The sequence below is a fragment of the Micrasema longulum genome, unplaced genomic scaffold (assembly GCF_059751315.1).
Source record: "Micrasema longulum isolate JH-2025_06_02 unplaced genomic scaffold, ASM5975131v1 h1tg001391l, whole genome shotgun sequence".
Taxonomy (NCBI): Eukaryota; Metazoa; Arthropoda; class Insecta; order Trichoptera; family Brachycentridae; genus Micrasema; species Micrasema longulum.
Genome location: NW_028278577.1, coordinates 193,039 through 211,166, shown reverse-complemented (window position 1 = coordinate 211,166; position 18,128 = coordinate 193,039). Strand labels below are relative to the sequence as shown.

Here is an 18,128-nt window from a genome sequence, read left to right as displayed (position 1 = left end):
ATTCCACATTACAAACGCATTTCAAACCAATTTCAACAATATAATACAACACAATTCACTTTCAGACAGTCAATAATAAAATACATATAATATTTATGCAAAAGAAATTGTCTATAAAAATATGTCATAAGACAAGATACATGATTATATTGTGATCTGACTCATGAGTTATACCTTGGTGTCACTTAATTTCACAACGATAGTAAAAAGAATGACTAATGCCATAAAACAAATTTCGCAGGAGTCAAAAAAGATTTAAAAATAAACATTTTTTAATTTCAAATCAGTTCCAAAATAACGCAGGTAAGACAAGTGTTTTGTTTAACTATTAGGGTTTTTATTAATATAGATAATTTATATAGCGCCATTTTTGTGAAAATCACCTCAAGGGCGCTGTACAATAAGTATCCAAACACGTCTTGCAGCTTCATAGCGCACGGTCGGTTTGGATTCAAGTTTCTCGTTTCCAATTGTGATACAATTTAATAACAGACAGGAGCTGGATTACAACACGTCCTCCCGCTACAGACAGAGCGCACGGACGATTGGAATTCAAGACCCCATTTACAAAACAGTATGAAATAATTTGATAGTTGATGATGACATTTACATACGGAAGCTAGATTGACAAACGTCTTGCAGCCGCAAAGCGCATGGACAAATAGAATTCTAGAAATCTAAAAATGATTTAAACAAAAAAATATACATTAAGCGGAGTAGTAAAAGTAGGATAAATACCAGAAACAGATTTAAATATAAACCTAAATGACAATTTGTAAAAACAAGTCCAATTTTGTGTGATATAAATCCGATGATTTTATGAACATCGCACAAGAGCTTTGACGTAAATGGCAAAATTGGCATCCGATATCCGTGGATGTCGGCTCATACGACAGCTTTAAATTCTGAGTAGCACATAAATCATTCGCCTTTCTACTGTTGATAAGCATATTGTCATTTTGGCGGTGAAAAGAATTCTTGAGCAACAAAATCAAAGTTTTGAGTGACTAATGACGTAGTTCGGTGGTTTTTTTTGTCTGTTTTTGACTATCAAACTAAGCCAAAATTCAAAAAAATATTTTTGCCGTAGTTTAATAGTCTATTAACGAATTTAAAAAATAAAAAAAAAACAACTGAAATTTCTCACTGCATAAATAATTTTTAAGTAAATAAAATAAAAAGAATTAGATTTTACAAAAAAATTACTATTGTAAAATTAAAATCATAAGTTGGAGTCCAAAAACATTTGTGATTTTATAATTCCATCGTAAAAAGAAATATATTTTTAATTGTCATAGAATGATGCAGATATATTTTTTATTTTCACCAATTCGTTTATAATACACATTTTAAAAACATATTAATTGAATGAAGGCTACTATAAAAATATCAAAGGAACTGAAAAATATTTTCTCTTAGCGCATACGTAATTGCAGATATCGGGCCGTAATTTCCACAACATCGGAATCAACAAAAACAATATTTGACGGGAGAAGACGTCTTCGTCTCAATTAACAAGGAATACACTTTGAGAATCAACCTCTGTTTGAAAATTTATTTTCATATTCATAACAAAACTTGGTTCCCAAAGCATATTCCTTGATAATTGAAAATAAAAAATATCGTCCCGTATAATATTACTCCAGTTGGTTGATTGTGGCTCGACATGGAAAACTGAAAATGTAAAAATTCTCTATCTTCATTGAGACCGATATATCCCTCCAAGTTTATATGCAGTACTGTAAACAATGATTTGAACAAACTCAAAATACTGTTGTTAATAATTTATTTTTTTGTTTTGAAACAGGAATGAAAAAATGGGCTTACATCATTGGCTGGTTTAAATGATCACTTTACACATTGTGTAACATTCTGCCTGTTAGAACATACACTGTTCTTAAAGTATAGGCAGATTAGTTAATGGTTATACAGTGTGTAGATTACTTATCCTCGTGGTCAGTACATTTGAACATAGTTATGCAGAAAGCAGCCAGTCCACAATTTTGTAAACATGAGACGTTGGTGTTATCGAGTGCAGTAAAGTCAATTCTACGTTCTGCTAAAAACAGCCAGACCACTTTTATACAAAAAAAAAAAAATTTTTTAATCACCTTCTGAAAATTGTGTCGATCACAAAAACGGCATTTCTCAATTTGCTGAAAACACCCACAGCACTAGAAAAATCTTACGGTACTTAAAAATCATTCAAACTAGTCAAATTCATAATTAGGTTCTTGTTTGTAATATAAAAAAAACATTGTTTAACATTTGTCAAAGTCAAAAACATTCCAACTGTTGTGTAGATTTAATTATTTAACCTCTTCACAAAAGTGCTATTGCCTCAGTTTCTCTTTTCTATGACTGGCTGCTTTCTGCGTAACTACGTTCATTTGTTTACCATGCAAGAAGTCTTGGGTTCAATTCGCGGTATGGTTGAAAAGGGTGTTTTTTTACACTAGAACATTTCATAGTCCCCTGATTGGCACCTGAAGCGTAAGACTGCTGATCTTACCTTCGTGTAATTAAAACGATCAAGATACGCAGCAGTTGGTGTACCAAAGCAGTGCCCTATCATGAGATTACTTAAACTGACCAACGACAGGTTATAAGAATCCGGTCCTTGTCTAAAAACATGTGGACAATTTAAAAATATTGTTGAAGTTATTTTGATTAAAATTAATTATTTTTTCCCAAAGTATTAAGCGATAATTCCAATAGCATTGGTTGGATAAGTCTTTCTCGATATACTTACTAGTAACTAGGGGGAGTGAAATACACCAAAATACATGGGGAGAAAATATTTGAGAAGTTTTATAGTCACCAAACACATTAACATATTCAATATTATTATATTATGTAATCATTAAAGTATACCCTATGCTTATTATAAATATTACAAAACATGTTTCCTTTCCCCATCCCGCTCAGCCTTAGCACTCCACACCGAGCGCCAATCCGTCCACTATCGACCTGTGCTGGTTCTGAACCAGACTCGTAATTCCTTCGCAAACACAAGTTCATTTCGTTAAAATTGAGATAGGGTCAAAACGGCGGTTGCGATCTGTCGAGAAATAGTAGAGATCAGAGCAGTTAGCGCTTGAGTAAAGCGTTTGTTTGTACGCAGTGGAAACAAAAGAGAAATACAATTTTGATCGTAAAAAATGTGAGGTAGTCGTTTGATCTCACGAAACGAAGGCATATCTGCAGTGTTTAATGAGAAGTTAGTGTTTTTTTACGGAACTTCGATTCTAACATTTACAGGATTTGTGTTGTATGGCTCTAATCTGGCTCTCATAAATAAATTAAATTTGCATTCATTGTGAATGGAAACTGGGTTTCCAACTGCCCACGCGCTCTGTAAATGCAAGAAGTGTTAAGATGTTTATTGCATAGCGCTGTTTTTTCGCAAAAATTGCGTCAAAATCATCCTGTATAAAAATAGATGAGATCTCTCATTGCTGGTACTAATAAAGAATTTACATACTGTCTGATTCTCCGCTTTGCCTATGTTTAAACATGGGCATATCTAAAATACTTTCACCTGTCGTTTAGTTGTGTAGCAGGAGCTGAAATCTTTATTTTAACACCGGAGATAGTTAAAATCCGATATTCGTCGACAGAGATTTGGACATAGGTTTCACAATTGGTTATGAAGTTCCATTTCAAATGTTTTGAAAGTGTTACCATGAGAACAACAGCACTCTCTTTCTACTTTCTGTCGACAGATTGTAACTTAGATTATTTATGAAGCACACAAGTGTGACAAACATTTACATCATTGGTTCAAGGGTAAAACATACATTTTTATATTTTCTATGCCAGACCTAAGAGTTTTACATCTGGAAATAATAATACGGTATTTTTATTAGAGAATATAGAAAATTTCATAAATAAATTATAAAACTTGGAATTATAACATCCAATGAAAAAGGACATTGAAACTCTGTACATGATGAATGTTACGTTGGAAACTATATGCTTTGCAATGCTGAATTATATTTGGAAATCTTTCAATAGGAACTCGAGTGATACAAGTTAGAAATTAGGATTGTGGATTGTAACGTCGGTGTGGAACATCGAGTCTATATTAAGTATAATATTCTTCCCTTCACTCCTTCGTGCCAAGTACATTACAAACTAATTGAGAAACTTAAAACGGTCCTAAGACATTTGTAGCAAAACCAGTCGGGTGGTTTCTACGGCAAAAATTATTCCTAAGGCAATGTCAAAGTTTTGAAAAAAGAAACACAGTTTTCGTACAAAGCGTTTGTAAATTAATTATTATAATATAACTTAGTTTTCAAAACCATTCATTGCCGCTATAATTTGGTAAACGAAGAAAAGGTGCGGAGGCCGATTCTATTTTTAAAAAAATCCAGCGCAGAAAGAGAGAAAAATAAATATCTTGGAAAAGAGCAAATTCATAATGTAAAACTAAGCACTAATTAAAACGCAAATTTTCTAAAATCCGCACGGTATCGGGGGAACATCCCGCAAAATAGGAATCCTCTTTTTTTTATTAGTCGGTTATCGGCGTCACTGACTAGTTGTCCTAATACAACCGAAAATATATATCCAACGCACTGTCTTTCACAACACGAGATGGCTCCTCACTCTTCGATGTCCACCATCTGGCGCTTAATGGGCGGACCGGCCTCCAGTGCCTCCGACTCCGCACTGTCCGTCAGCCCGGGGAGCTGGATCTGGGTCTCTGACGCTTCCGAAGGCTGCAGGAATACGGAGAAATATTCATAAACATTATTTATATTTAAAATATCGATATGTTAAACATTTCAGCAAACAAATCTAAATCAGATAGCGGAGAGATTTTCACACCTCACACATTTGTGATCAAACACAGATCATCTCACACAGATCATGGTTTACCCCTTTGTACACTTTCTCAATCCCCCTTTTAATTATCATTAGAAATTTCTCCTTTTTTACAAACGAACACAGGATGCCTTTCTTGATTTTGTCGATAATGCTTGTCCCTCACATAATGTACAGATCTCGACGGGTATTTATTGATAATATAATATAAAAATAATGATAAATACATTAAGTACCTGCGCATAATCAATACTTCGGGACCTTTCCAGTTGCTGCTTGTAAGACAAATGGAATACATGATATGGGGAACAATATAATGTTACAATATATATTCCGTTGGTCTGATTTATCAAATCAAATAAATCTTATTTCCTTGAGAAAAGTACCTAACCCTGTTATAAATTCTATTCGAGGGTTACTTTTGTCAAAGGAATATTTCTGTTGAAAGATGGCAAAACATGATGGGCTATAAAAACCGTAATTTTAGTTTATAAGCCTAATTCTAGTGTCAGTAGCATTGTATATTTGTTTATCAAGGATTTTATTTTCCCCATAGTGTCTGGTGAATAATCCGGTGATATATATGTCGACGCCAAATAGTTAAATCCGCCACCCAATTGAGAAGGCCTAGGATGGGGGTAATTTCAATTAATGCCGCCATTCAATCGAATGGCTACCGGACGCATAGCCAAAATATTGAAATCAATGTTTACGAAAGAGCTGAATGTCACTTAGCCTACTTGATATTGATACAACAATAACTGTTTTATTTTTTTATGTGAAGTTAAGTAAGGTTGGGTTAGGTTTAATAATTTTTTAAAAAAAAGTTTTTTTTTAAAAAAAAAAACCCAACCTATCTTAACCTAACCAGGCGGTTTTTGGTTCGGTTGTTTCGTCGCTTTCAACTAGCTGACACGTTGAATGTTGAGCTATCTTAATTCATTCAACAAACGGCCTAGCCATTCAGTTTCATGCCGGCATTTAGTGAAATTAGCCGCCATCTTAGCGTAGCCGTCCAATTGAGTGGCTGATACGATTTGACATCATATTTAGTCATCTTTCAACTGATTTATGACACAAATATTTTTAAAATACCTTATTTATTACAAAATTACTTGAAAGAAAGCCAATTTTTATAAAATGGCTTTAAGAGTAAGCAATCACACAATTTATTAATTTGAACATGGCCATAATCACAAAATTAGTGGATCATTAGTCACTTTTGTGAAGTGCCCTTTAGGGCCCCGATTACAATGGTAAGTTAACATTTATCTTCAATTTTGTCTGCAAAGTTAAATGAAGTTTTCGGTGTGAAAAGCAGAATGGGCATACATTTTTTTCTTTTAAACATGTCCAATTATAGGCTACTGATGAAGATACTTTAAATATTCATGCAAATATACTCATTTTCGTACACAAATATCGGTTTTTCTTTATAGACAGTCGAAGGTAACTCTGTTAACTTCCCATTGTAATCGGGGCCCTGGTATAAATTATTTTACGAAAATGCTGCTGTACAAGTTACCTACAATCTATTTTTTTTTAATGAAGGAGACAATATTTTATGTAGTAACTTAATTGAAGTGTGGCATATAACATTACCATGACGTCAGTTCCGTCGGGCCCCGTTCCTTCGGGTTTTTGTTTGGCTTTCCTCTTCCCCCGCGTACTATCTGACGCCTGCATCATCGCGTACGTAATGCCGGTCTTCTTTGTTGCTTGGAACTGAGAACAATAAACAGAAAAGGGTCAATTATTTGTATTCATAATCAACCAAGTTACACAGCAGAAATATTTTCAACAAAGTTTTAAAACCATTTTTGAGAAGGGGACGGATTCAAAGGTGCAGGCATGTACAGGGCCAATGACCGGTTGGTTGGTTGGTCAAGATCTCATGTATAAATATAAATAGTGTAATATGAGGTATAAGGTGTTAACATAAGTTTTTTCTGCTTCACAAGATAATGTGTTTGCTCTTTATATTATATTTATTTTATTTTCTCATAAAAACAAAACACATTATGGAAATTATACGATGGTTACAATATGTCGGTAGAAATATATACATCAAATGTGTCTCAATTACATTATGAGTATAACTTTTATTATAACATAATAATATTTACTCTAAGTACCTACTAGTTTAGGAATAAAGCTGCTTGCGATATTTGCGCAGTGTACGGTGAAGATTCTATGAATTATCGACTAATTTGATGGAAAATAATGAAGGAGAATACATCATTGACTCAATTGTCATATAAAAAAAAAAAAATTGTGACCTATTGTCCTCTTCATTTGGAAAACGATTTATGTTGACAATAATAAACAATAGAAATTTTAAAAATAAACATGAAAATGTAATTTAATAGTGTGAAGAAATTGAAAAAAATAGGTGCGAAGGTTTTCACGGTCACTGTTATCAATATGTTTCTTTTTTGGGTGATACCGTGTGTGTTGGATTTGTTCCGACGTTTCGGCTACCATTGTAGGTGCCATCTTCAGGGTAAACTGAGTATTTTGTAGAAAAAAAGTGTGTTTAAGTACTAGTAATTTGTACCGTGCCGCCGTCGGCAGTAGGCACATTTCTATTCATTTAGTAGTACGTAGTGCTCGGAACCATGTTGAGTTTAATTTAAGCCCGTCGTCTTTGTTTATTTTATTTGGGTGTCTGTGTATTTCAATTTCCTCTTTTATTATTCGTGCACTGTAATTACTGGGTTTATGCAAAATTTTCGGTTCAAATGCGAAAAAATATCCGGTGTCTATAAAGTGTAGAATGTGTTATAATATCTACCTTACTCCAATATCAAACGCAAAATGACGCATCAGAATAATGACACTTAAGTCTGGTCATGTCAAAAGCAGACAGAACCGAAGGGCATGTATGACAAGATGTATGAATGTGGAAGAGGCTAGGAGTGTATGCCAGGATAGACGTGTGTGGCGGTCCATTCTCTCTGCCTACCCCTACGGAGAAATGGCGTGATGGTAGTAGTAGACAAGCGCATGCGAAAACGAGTTGAATTTATTTATTTAATCTTAGAACACACCAAATTTTTTTCATGTCATAATATTAACTCAAATATAATTATTTTATTTTATTTCGTTGGAAAGCCAACAGACATTCATAAATTCATAAGATACAATTATACCATAAATACATATCATAAAGTCCAATTAGAGGCTTCCACATAATATTGTTATTGTAAATGTTGTCACTTAAAAATTACACATAACATAAAATAACTAATCATACAAAACTTATAATATTACTAGGAATGTAAATGTAATACATATTATTCAAAATATATCTACTTTTGAATATTGGTCACACAGTTGCACATTATAATATATTATACAACTATAGTTGACCATACAGTGTACATTTATAATGTGCCTACATACAGAACTGCACATCACCTGCATAATATAGGCTGCGGATTCAAGGCGCAACATCATAACTTGAATTATTTTTGGAAATTTCACTTTTAAAGGAAGTAAAAGATATGTTATTAATATCAATACAATTTAATTTCTGATTACGCATATTGCAGGTTCGATTTACAAATGAATTTTGAAAAGAGATTATGAATAAACTCCAGTAAAACCTCGTTTTTACGTTCCTCAATTTTACGTTTTCCCGCTTTCTACGCCGAAATGTTTAGGTCCCACTTTTTCCCAAACATTCTCACTCAAGTATCCCCCAATTAACGTTTCTTACGTTTTTCATTTTGAAAAAATGTGTAAATTATTGTCTCACTAAATTCAAAGTAGGTGCAGCGTAATTGGCCATTTTGTTTAAGTGTCTAATTTTGACATTTTACTAAATTGTGACGTGCGGTTGACGCATCAAGAATAGTCTTTACATTAATAAATTACGATGCAGAAAGTTAAAAAATTTGGTAATATAAATATTATTTGAAGTTATAAACATAATTTGGAAAGAAGATTGTTTAAACAGTTATCACGAAAGTGAGAAACAGTTTTTCCGCCATATAAATGACAGTTGAAATTCTGTGGTACCATACTAAAAAGAGTGATACCATATAAATAAAATTTCCCAATATTTAGAGAAAAATTCATTGTATGCATTTTATGCAAATTCAAATTTTTATTTCAGTGTTTTTACCTACATAAAATTATTTAAACCTTTTTTTTCATTCATAAAAAAAAGCACATTGTGGTATTGACTGAAAAATACAAAATATTTGAAATGAAATCATAGGTAAATAATGATAATCCCCAATTATGACAGTTTTTACAATTTTTCATTTCCTCACTTTAGGGTGATTGATAAGATTTAATGATACACTTTAATGATAAGATTACGAAAGGGTCTCCGAGATGGTTTGGTCACGTAGAACGAATGGACAACGAAAGAATGGTAAAACAAGTATATATGGCGAAAATGAACGGCAACGTGAGACGAGGACGACCGAGGAAGACGTGGCATGATCAGATAAACCAAAATCTTAAGTCTGGTCATGTCAAAAGCAGACAGAACCGAAGGGCATGTATGACAAGATGTATGAATGTGGAAGAGGCTAGGATTGTATGTCAGGATAGACGTGTATGGCGTTCCATTCTCTCTGCCTACCCCTACGGGGAAATGGCGTGATGGTAGTAGTAGTAGCTCACTTTAGGGTTTTCTTCAGTTTAACACTATTTTTTGTTGCTCCCTTGAAAAGCGTAAAACAGGGGTTTCACTGTATATGGTAATATTAATAGAATTTTTACAAAAAATAAATGTACTCAAAACTGGTTTGTTTTTTTAAAGTAAAATTTACACTCCATGTAATTTCTGTGACTTCTACTGTGTATCTATGCTAGTTGTATAGTAAAATGACACACGTGCAAACTACGTATGAATAGAGAGGAGGAAGGGACAGACATTGACCTGCAACTCGGGAGGCAGGAAGATGCGCGTGTTCACAAAGTGCTCCGGCTGCTGGGAGAAGTACATGGAGGGGATGCGCGTCTCCGTAGGGAACTCCTTCATCTCGTAGTTGGTCGTCTTGGACCAGATTATGCTCATGGCCAGATCGCATATCGCCCACATTTTCTGCAAAATAGAACATGTAGAATTTAGTATTATGACCTCTTGAAACCCCAGACAACCTATATGAAAGGTACACGGCAAAAATGAGGTCATTAACAAATAACAATAAGAAACCTTATTTGTGGGACACTGCGTCTTATATATTGAATAAAATAGGTTGTCCATAGGGAGATATAACTTTTTAAAAATAATTTTAAATTAATTAATATTAACTAACAATGTTTTGAGTTTGTCCAAATTTTTGTAGACAAGACTTGGATTCAACCAACTAGGGAGCTGTTAATATTACCATATTACAACGGAGATGAAGACCATTTTAGAGAAGGGAATATAGAAGACTAGGCATCTACAGGGCTGGCCATAAGCTTTGTACTTTTGTACTAATACTTTGGTTTTTTTTTTTTTTTTTTACGGACATTGTCCATGTATACAATTTATAAGGTTTAAATATTACAATAAAAGAGTAGTTTAAAACATTTAAAGAAAAAAGAAAGAAGCATTGACAAACATAAGGGACATCGAGACAAGATCTGGACTATTTATTTAGTGCTCGTTTAAATCGTTGTAAACTTAAACCAAAAAAGTCCAGATCCTGTCTTGAGTTAACAATACGACAAAGGCGGGTCATTGGAGAATTTAGGCCATAGTTTGTTCTATGCTGATCGATGAACAGTACTTCATTGTTTCTCAATCTACGAGTCGGAATATTGAATTTTACTTGTCCCAGTAATGATGGAACATCGATTATACCATTTAGTATGCCGAACATATATATGGAGTCAATATTAGTTCTACGTTTTTGTAGACTAGAAATATTTAACATTGACTCTATTTCAGCATAAGAATAATTATCTCTCTCTAGTCCAAGCATCCACGCTATTTTTCGAAGCAAGCGATGTTGGACTGATTCAATGAGATTTATGCGATTGACATAGAATGGAGACCAGACTACTGAGGCATAATCAAGAAGAGGGCGAACAGTTGAGCAATAAAGAGTTTTGATTGTACGGACATTAGTAAAATCAGAGGATATTCTGTTAATGAAGCCAAGTAATTTCAGTGATTTATTTACTGTATTATCTTGTTAAGCAACTAATGGTAAATAAAGTCGAACTTGGTAATAACGATCACGGAAATAGTGAGATCTCGGATATACTGAGGAAATCTTAGTTGACATTTTAGTTGGTGGTTTTCTCCATACATTTATTCACTTTTATAATGAGCTTCTTCTCGGTCATACCGAACAATAATATTGTCAACAGTTGAACAAAAACTCTTCAATCGTTTTCGAAATAAGAACCTAAGTAATATAATCCAAACGAGGGACTAACTTATTGCCGATGCCGCGCCGGGCGCTGGGATCGGTTGACGTTTATGATACTATGTAAGTGTCTAAGTACCTAATTGGTGTTTTCGCTGACAACATTGACAAAGTATCACACATACGGTTGATACGGCGAGTAAAAAATCCAAGCTTTGTGAACTTGGCAAGCACAGGCTCGGCACCTCATTACAATTTACAACTTCTTTTGTAGTTTAAGAATGACATCTTTGTTTCGGGGGTTTTTACAATGTTTTTTTTCAATGTTCTATGGTCGATGCATAATGAACATTACGAGTGGGATGATGTCAGATAAGTTAAAACCCAACCCTTGAATTGTAAACATGACTACTAACAAGCGGAAGTGTTTCAATTTGCGAAAAAGTGGCAATTATTTTTAAAACAGAACGTGGCACGAAATATTTTGAAGTGTGTAAAAAGTATTCTCTATCCTTATCGCATTGTCAACATTGTGAAAAAATACAAATGTTTATTTATCTGAAAATGAAATTTAAAAAGTGGTATGTTTAAAAGCAATTATTATAATTTTCAATAGTGACAATAATATGGCATCGCGATTGGATTTAAAAAACCTTTCTCTTATTTATTACTGGTTATTTACAATTTGCTTTTTAGTTCAACATTTTTCTTATATCCATATTTTTCTATTTTTTCACTTTTGATTTTGCATTGCAGCATGCTTTTTCTGTTTCTAGATGTTGTATGGATTGATTTGAGGTTAAATGAGAAAGATGGATTACAATTGAAGTCATTTATTGAGTAGATACACACGAGTTACATCCTTACAATTTTGTACAGAAGGAATTCACAATGGCGAGGAGCTGGTGGACGGGCGACACAAAATGCCAAGATGAAATGTGCATATTCTTTCGCTGCACGACGTTTAATTACTTGTTCGAGCTGATGTTGCGTCGGGTTACGCATTGCGGGCCAAAACGGTGTTCGGCCCTGTCAACTTTACGGCTTGATGGTGATGACCTCCACAATGTATACAAAAAAAAAACATTTGTTTATTTAAAAAATTATTACGCACTATGTTTGTACTTAACTATAATATTTTTGTAAATGCCCCTTTGGCGTATTATAAAAAAAAAAAACCAGTAAAGCTTATAACGAGCAAATTCAGTCGGTCCCGTGTTCCTCGTAATAACCAAGTTCGAACGTATTATAAAGAATGTAAAATTATTTTGAACTTACATAATTGGTGGAGTCATCATCTTCACTGATAGCATCTTTGTGATTCTTCATTCTTTCGATGAGATTTTTGTAAAAGCCGTAACAGTAGAAATCATTGCGCATTATTAGGGGCTCCAATATAAACCATAAACATTGTTTTACTATCTGCAACAAGACATGAACATTATAAACATGGGGTCTTAAATCCAGAGTTCGCCTCTAATATGGTTTTATAAGCACCAGGTTTCCAGAGGCGCGGAGAACTTAAAGACATATAAAACGGTGCCTACTGCCTGCTCCATTTTATCATATAAAAAGACTTACACTTACAAGTGTATAATGATACTCATTTCATTGACGATTGAGAAATTAAAAATATTTTACATACTATAATGATTTAGTTAGAAATGATTTGTACATACTTTTAATTGTTCTAAAGTGTCAAATCTTTTGAAGACTGGGTCGTGTGTGAGAACAGGAACGGAGAAAACGAGCATATAGTCGGGCAGGATGTGGGATAGTTGGCTCATCGCTTTCTCCACTGAAATAGAAAACATAATTACAGTAAAACCTCGTTTTTACGTTCCTTGAAATCAAGTTAAATGTCTTCCTTTAGGATTAGTCTTAGTTTTTATATGAACAAAAATGTCATATTGACTTGTACAAATCATGATACGCAGTTGACAAATGTTTAGAAACTATAATGTTTTAATATCATTAAATTGCGATGTTTAAAACATAACAATATAAATATTTTAAGTTATAAAAAAGATGGTTTAAAAAACCGCGAACTATATGACAGTTGTTTTAGTGATGCCATAGAAAAAAGTGATACAGTATAAAAAAAAATTCCCAACATTTAGGGCAATAAATATTTTATGTTATTTTATGCAAATTAAAAATTCCAATTTTGTTTTTTTTTTATTTACACCTTAAATATATTTTAACATGCCGTTTTTAAATCAAATAAAAAACAGATTACATAATATTGTTTGAAAAAATATTTTTAGTGAAATCATTGAAAACAGGTAAAAAAAAAAAAATTGACAATTTCCACTTATCACCATTTTTCTGGAAGTATATGCACACTATAGTGTAGCAAATCAATTTTATTTTTATGTAATTCCTATTTTTTCCATACATTTTTCATTTCCTCACTTTAGCGTTTTCCTCAGTTTTACACTTTTTTTCTTGCTCCCGTGAAAAACGTAAAAAGGGAGTTTTACTGTAATTCATTTACCTTGGGTGTTGAATACAACTATCGGATCAGAATGCTTGAGATGAAAAAAAACTTCGAGCTGAATAAAACATTATTTTAAGAGTTAGTAAAAAGTGTGAATAGCGAGGGTGGTATACCGTCTCAATATGTACCGATGAAGACGGCATTTGTAATTGCCCCCAGGAGGCTAGTTCATAGAATTGTGGGACTCACTTGAAAATCGATGCCCACTGTCATCAGACCTACTATTGTCTTAAAGACGGGCAAAAATTGAATCATACATTTACTGTATGTAAAAATAAATAGTCGGCCTCATGGTGTAATGGTCAGCGCGTTTGCCTACCATGCGAAAGGTCTCGGGTTCGATTCCCGCCACGGTTGATAAGAAATATTTATTTAAAAGGTGTTTTCACACTAGAATTTTTCATACTCCCTGGACCTGAAACCTGAAGTGTAAGACTGATGATCTTACCTTCATGTAACAAAAAATGATCAAGATACGCTGCGATTGGTGTACCAATGCAGTGCCCTATGCACCATTAGGGGCGGAAAAGGAATGATGATGATGATAAAAAAATAAATAATCTAAACATTTAATTATGGATATCAAATGTAGACACGCACGCATATCAAATTGCTGACAGTTCGGGTAATAGAAAATTTACCCACTAGGAAGCAAAGAGAACACAATAGACAGTATTTATATAAGCAGTAGCACCTTTGGGTATCAGCAGATAGTTAATTCAGTCAGTTAATCGGTCAGTAACTCTCGCTCTCCATTACCAATTCTGCATCTTACTTAAGATGTATTGAATACACATCTAAGTGGCAACGTCGTTTTTCTTCCATCATTCCGACTGGGGTAGGAGCTTTCCGCATCCACTAGCACGAATCCTACAGAATCACAAGTTCTAGACCCAAAATTTTCACCTTGCGTGCCCACGGTGATGGTCTTGATGTAGTCCCTCCTGCGGGTGACGTCGGCGATCATGAACTGGCGGATGATGCTGCGCAGGCGCTTGTCGGGCTCGCGGCCCGCCAGAGCGTACACGCCCATGAAGTCCAGCGGCAGGCACTTGTTGGGGATGCCCTTGGACAGGCCCTTGTGCAGCTTTGTGGCGAACACCTCGCGCACCTGAGGGACTTCGTCCTGGAAACATTTTAAACACAAGTGAAGTTTGATCTCCCATAAAAAAAAAATTTTGAAATTGCTGAAAAACTAAAATAGGGTGATTTTATACCATTACAAAGATGGTCACACAATGTAGGTTTGATTATCAATGCTAAGAAGACCAAATTAATGAATATTAGATTGCCAAATGACAAATTTGATACAGAGCCTTGTATAGTTCCTTACGATTTTAACTATCAGAATGTCATACAACCCTACCAATCGATGTGTTTGATAGTATCAGATAATATCGCCGCTTAGCTAACTACGCTGTGTAAGTCATTTTTGTTTTACAGGATGTCAAAAAAGCTGTTTATTTTATTGAAAGCTCAACTAAAATATGTTGATTAAACCTTTACACGTATAAAAATTAAATGTATATCCATAAAATGTCGTCTATTGAAAAATGAAGTCTAATATTCCTCTCCAATTCAATAAAATGAGCATTTTTTCCTCGTCCTGTAGAAAAAACAAAAATGACTTAGGCGGTGTTGTTAGCTAAGCGAAAATATATTTATCTGGGATTAAAAATTGATTACCATTTAAGATGGAATACGTATGTACAAAGATTATGTAGAAGACTTGAATCTGCATTGAACTAAATTATTTATAATAACTGGTCCAAGTTTAAATGTCCCCATTTACATAATTATTACAAAACCAATTATATTTATTGTGTTAAAAATTTAATTATATTTTTAGTTTTTAAAAATATATGTGACGCCTTTCGTCTTGTAGGAGAAAAACATCCATGTGTGAAAAAAGAATCCTACAGTTCTTTGGACATATTTCCAGGGGGAACTCTGATAGTTTGGAGAAAACTATTCTCCTGGGAAGTGTCGAAGGGACAAGGTCGCGTGGATTTTAACCGACAAGATGGAGCAGCCTAGTCACTGAATTATCACCGACGAATGCCTATAGGAGAGCACAAGACCGTTCCAGATGGAGGGAGACTGTCCACAGACGAGTTATTTCTGGAGTCAGGCGTAATCACCATCCTCAAACATGAGGCACAGATTGAAGAGGAATATTTTTAAGAATTAAAGCTGTTAATTATGCGGATAGAAAATATATTCAGGAACACTTCTGAATACTCGAAGCGTTGGACTTGTTCCACAATACGAAAATGACTTGAAATAAAAATGTTTGATACATTACTAGGCCACAGTTTTCCGCTGATCGGTTGCAGGGAGGGAAACCAAATATATAATTATTTTATTGTTGTACTACTGTGAGAATTGTAGGTATGATATTGCCACTAATTTAAATTTAAATTTTATTTATTCATATATATGTACATTATAAAATGGAAAATCTTAATTCATACATATAGAAATAATTAAAATAATCAGGTAAAATTAGGTATGTACAAAAATAACACATAAGTATACATAATATCCAGAGAATAATATGTTGAAGTAATATTGTTCAACATAGAGATAACCCTTCCAACAGGCATAACCATTGAAAGGTTGGTCCTGTATATTGGAATGTGAAACAGTCTATGCTGACGCTGTCTAAGGTAATTATCCGGAACATAAAAGCTAATGCTCCACATAATTTCAGGGTTGTCAATAATACCGCGCAACAATGGAAAGAAGTGCGTAGTTAAATACACATTCCTTCTGGTCTTCACACTGCTGTAACCGAGCATACCCTGGAGGAACTCAGTGGGATAAAGCCATGGATAATATCTGCACTCTCTTATGTAGAGAAACCGAAGAAATGTCTTCTGAACCCTCTCCACCATAAGAGAGTACTTCAACTAACACGGTCCCCAAATCATCGAGCCACTCTCGAGTCTACTTCGCACCAACGAGTTATAAATAATTATCAGTACTCGTGTACTACCAAAAACCCTGGCAGTACGCAAGACGAATCCTAACATCTTCAACGAACTACTAAAAACTGTTTCGATCTGATCGTGAAATGTCAAGGAACTCACAAAAGTGATGCCTAGATCTTTAACCTTCGAAATCCACATAAGATTCTGGTCATACAATAGTAATAGCTATAGGTTGATTTTCCCTTGAGTCACTGTGTTGCCAATCACCCCAGGGAGTCTATTTCATGATTCCATTTCTTTTTCCACGATAAAGGTGGGATAACTTAAGACCGTGGAAAAGTATACGAGAGTGGGGGATTTAAAAGGTTCTCGGGTTTACGTACCACCATGAGCTGGGAGAGGTTGTAGAACTGGTCAGCGGTAAACTGGTCTCCGACCCCCTTTTGTTCGCAGATCTTCAGCATGGCCACCCCGGCTGCTAGCCGCAGGTGAGACATCTCTGCCCTGGACAGTTGTCCTTGCTGAAATATATTTAGTATATAATTTATTCAGAAGAAATAAAAGACAATTTTACACACATTTAATATGTACCAGACATCTAACAAAATAGAGTCGTAACCCCAAAAAGCAGAATTCCCAGGAGAGCTTTATAAACAAATAAAAATGTAGTATCTAAAACCATGTATTTTTCATTGAGATTTTTTTATTTTTAAATGCAAATTTATTTAGATTTTTCTTAATAAATGCTATTACATATTTTAAAGAAAATCTCAATCGTCATAAAGAAAATAGTTAAAATATGACACTGTTCAAGAACGGTGGCACTCAAATAAGTGTGAGTAAGTGTGTCATACAGCTGTGAGTCTGGTTACCTGAAGAAGGTCTCCTTTGTGCAGGATGAAGGCATTCAGCATTCGGAAGGTCTTCTGCGCAGAGAGCTCGTCCCTCTTGAGGCCGAGCAGCCAGCGCGCCATGCTCTTCAGTCCCTCCACCTTGCAGCGGGTCTCCAGCGGCAGCTCGCTCTCTGCGCACCAGTCTCCTTCCACATAATCCCGCCCCTCCGTGGACTCCTTCACCAGAAGCTCCTTTACTATCTGTGGGAGGAAGTTCAACATTTATTTATTCATCATTAGACACAGTCCAATTTCCGCAGTTCGTACATATTTTTTTTTCTTTGTTATTTAGGCTTACCGCATTTTGTAGGTTACAAGAATTAATAAAATTACAAAATTTATTAGAAGAATCATAACTTCAATCATCACATTATATTATGTGGGATAATTTTTATCAACTGTCACAAGATTATCAAATGATTTAGTTTAGCAAACATTTATCAATAATTATAAGAACAAGGTTAAAAGTTTATTAATTACAATAATGTTTTGGCATATCATATTCAAAATTGCGTTTCCACGAGGGGATGTAATATTATATGAAATCAATAATTCTTCCGAAGATTCCCACTTTTACAATTAGGCCATGGGGTATTCAATTCGCAGATCCGTCACCAGGTCACAATGATCTTCATTTCCTAAGTGGAGC

The 18,128-nt window shown here is 34.4% G+C and overlaps 2 protein-coding genes across 10 annotated transcripts in view; both read right to left on the bottom strand.

Moving 5' to 3' along the window:
• LOC148275553 (uncharacterized) overlaps positions 1-18,128 on the bottom strand; it is a 97,834-nt gene that overhangs the window by 15,359 nt on the left and 64,347 nt on the right. The window lies entirely within an intron of this gene.
• Positions 3,228-18,128, bottom strand: part of pds5 (cohesin associated factor B pds5) — a 42,475-nt gene continuing 27,574 nt past the window's right edge. For 4 of the 9 annotated variants that reach the window (XM_088235536.1, XM_088235535.1, XM_088235538.1 and 1 more), the window contains exons 15-23: positions 17,459-17,680; positions 16,970-17,107; positions 14,560-14,779; positions 12,833-12,951; positions 12,432-12,575; positions 9,725-9,895; positions 6,436-6,558; positions 5,070-5,105; positions 4,470-4,727 (exon numbers count right to left, since the gene is read on the bottom strand). In XM_088235536.1, coding sequence (XP_088091662.1) covers positions 4,611-4,727; positions 5,070-5,105; positions 6,436-6,558; positions 9,725-9,895; positions 12,432-12,575; positions 12,833-12,951; positions 14,560-14,779; positions 16,970-17,107; positions 17,459-17,680 — 1,290 coding nt within the window. In that variant the 3' untranslated portion in view covers positions 4,470-4,610. Of the gene's footprint in view, positions 4,728-5,069; positions 5,106-6,435; positions 6,559-9,724; positions 9,896-12,431; positions 12,576-12,832; positions 12,952-14,559; positions 14,780-16,969; positions 17,108-17,458; positions 17,681-18,128 lie in introns of all 9 variants that reach the window. The other 5 variants (XM_088235540.1, XM_088235539.1, XM_088235542.1 and 2 more) reach the window with 3 other exon arrangements.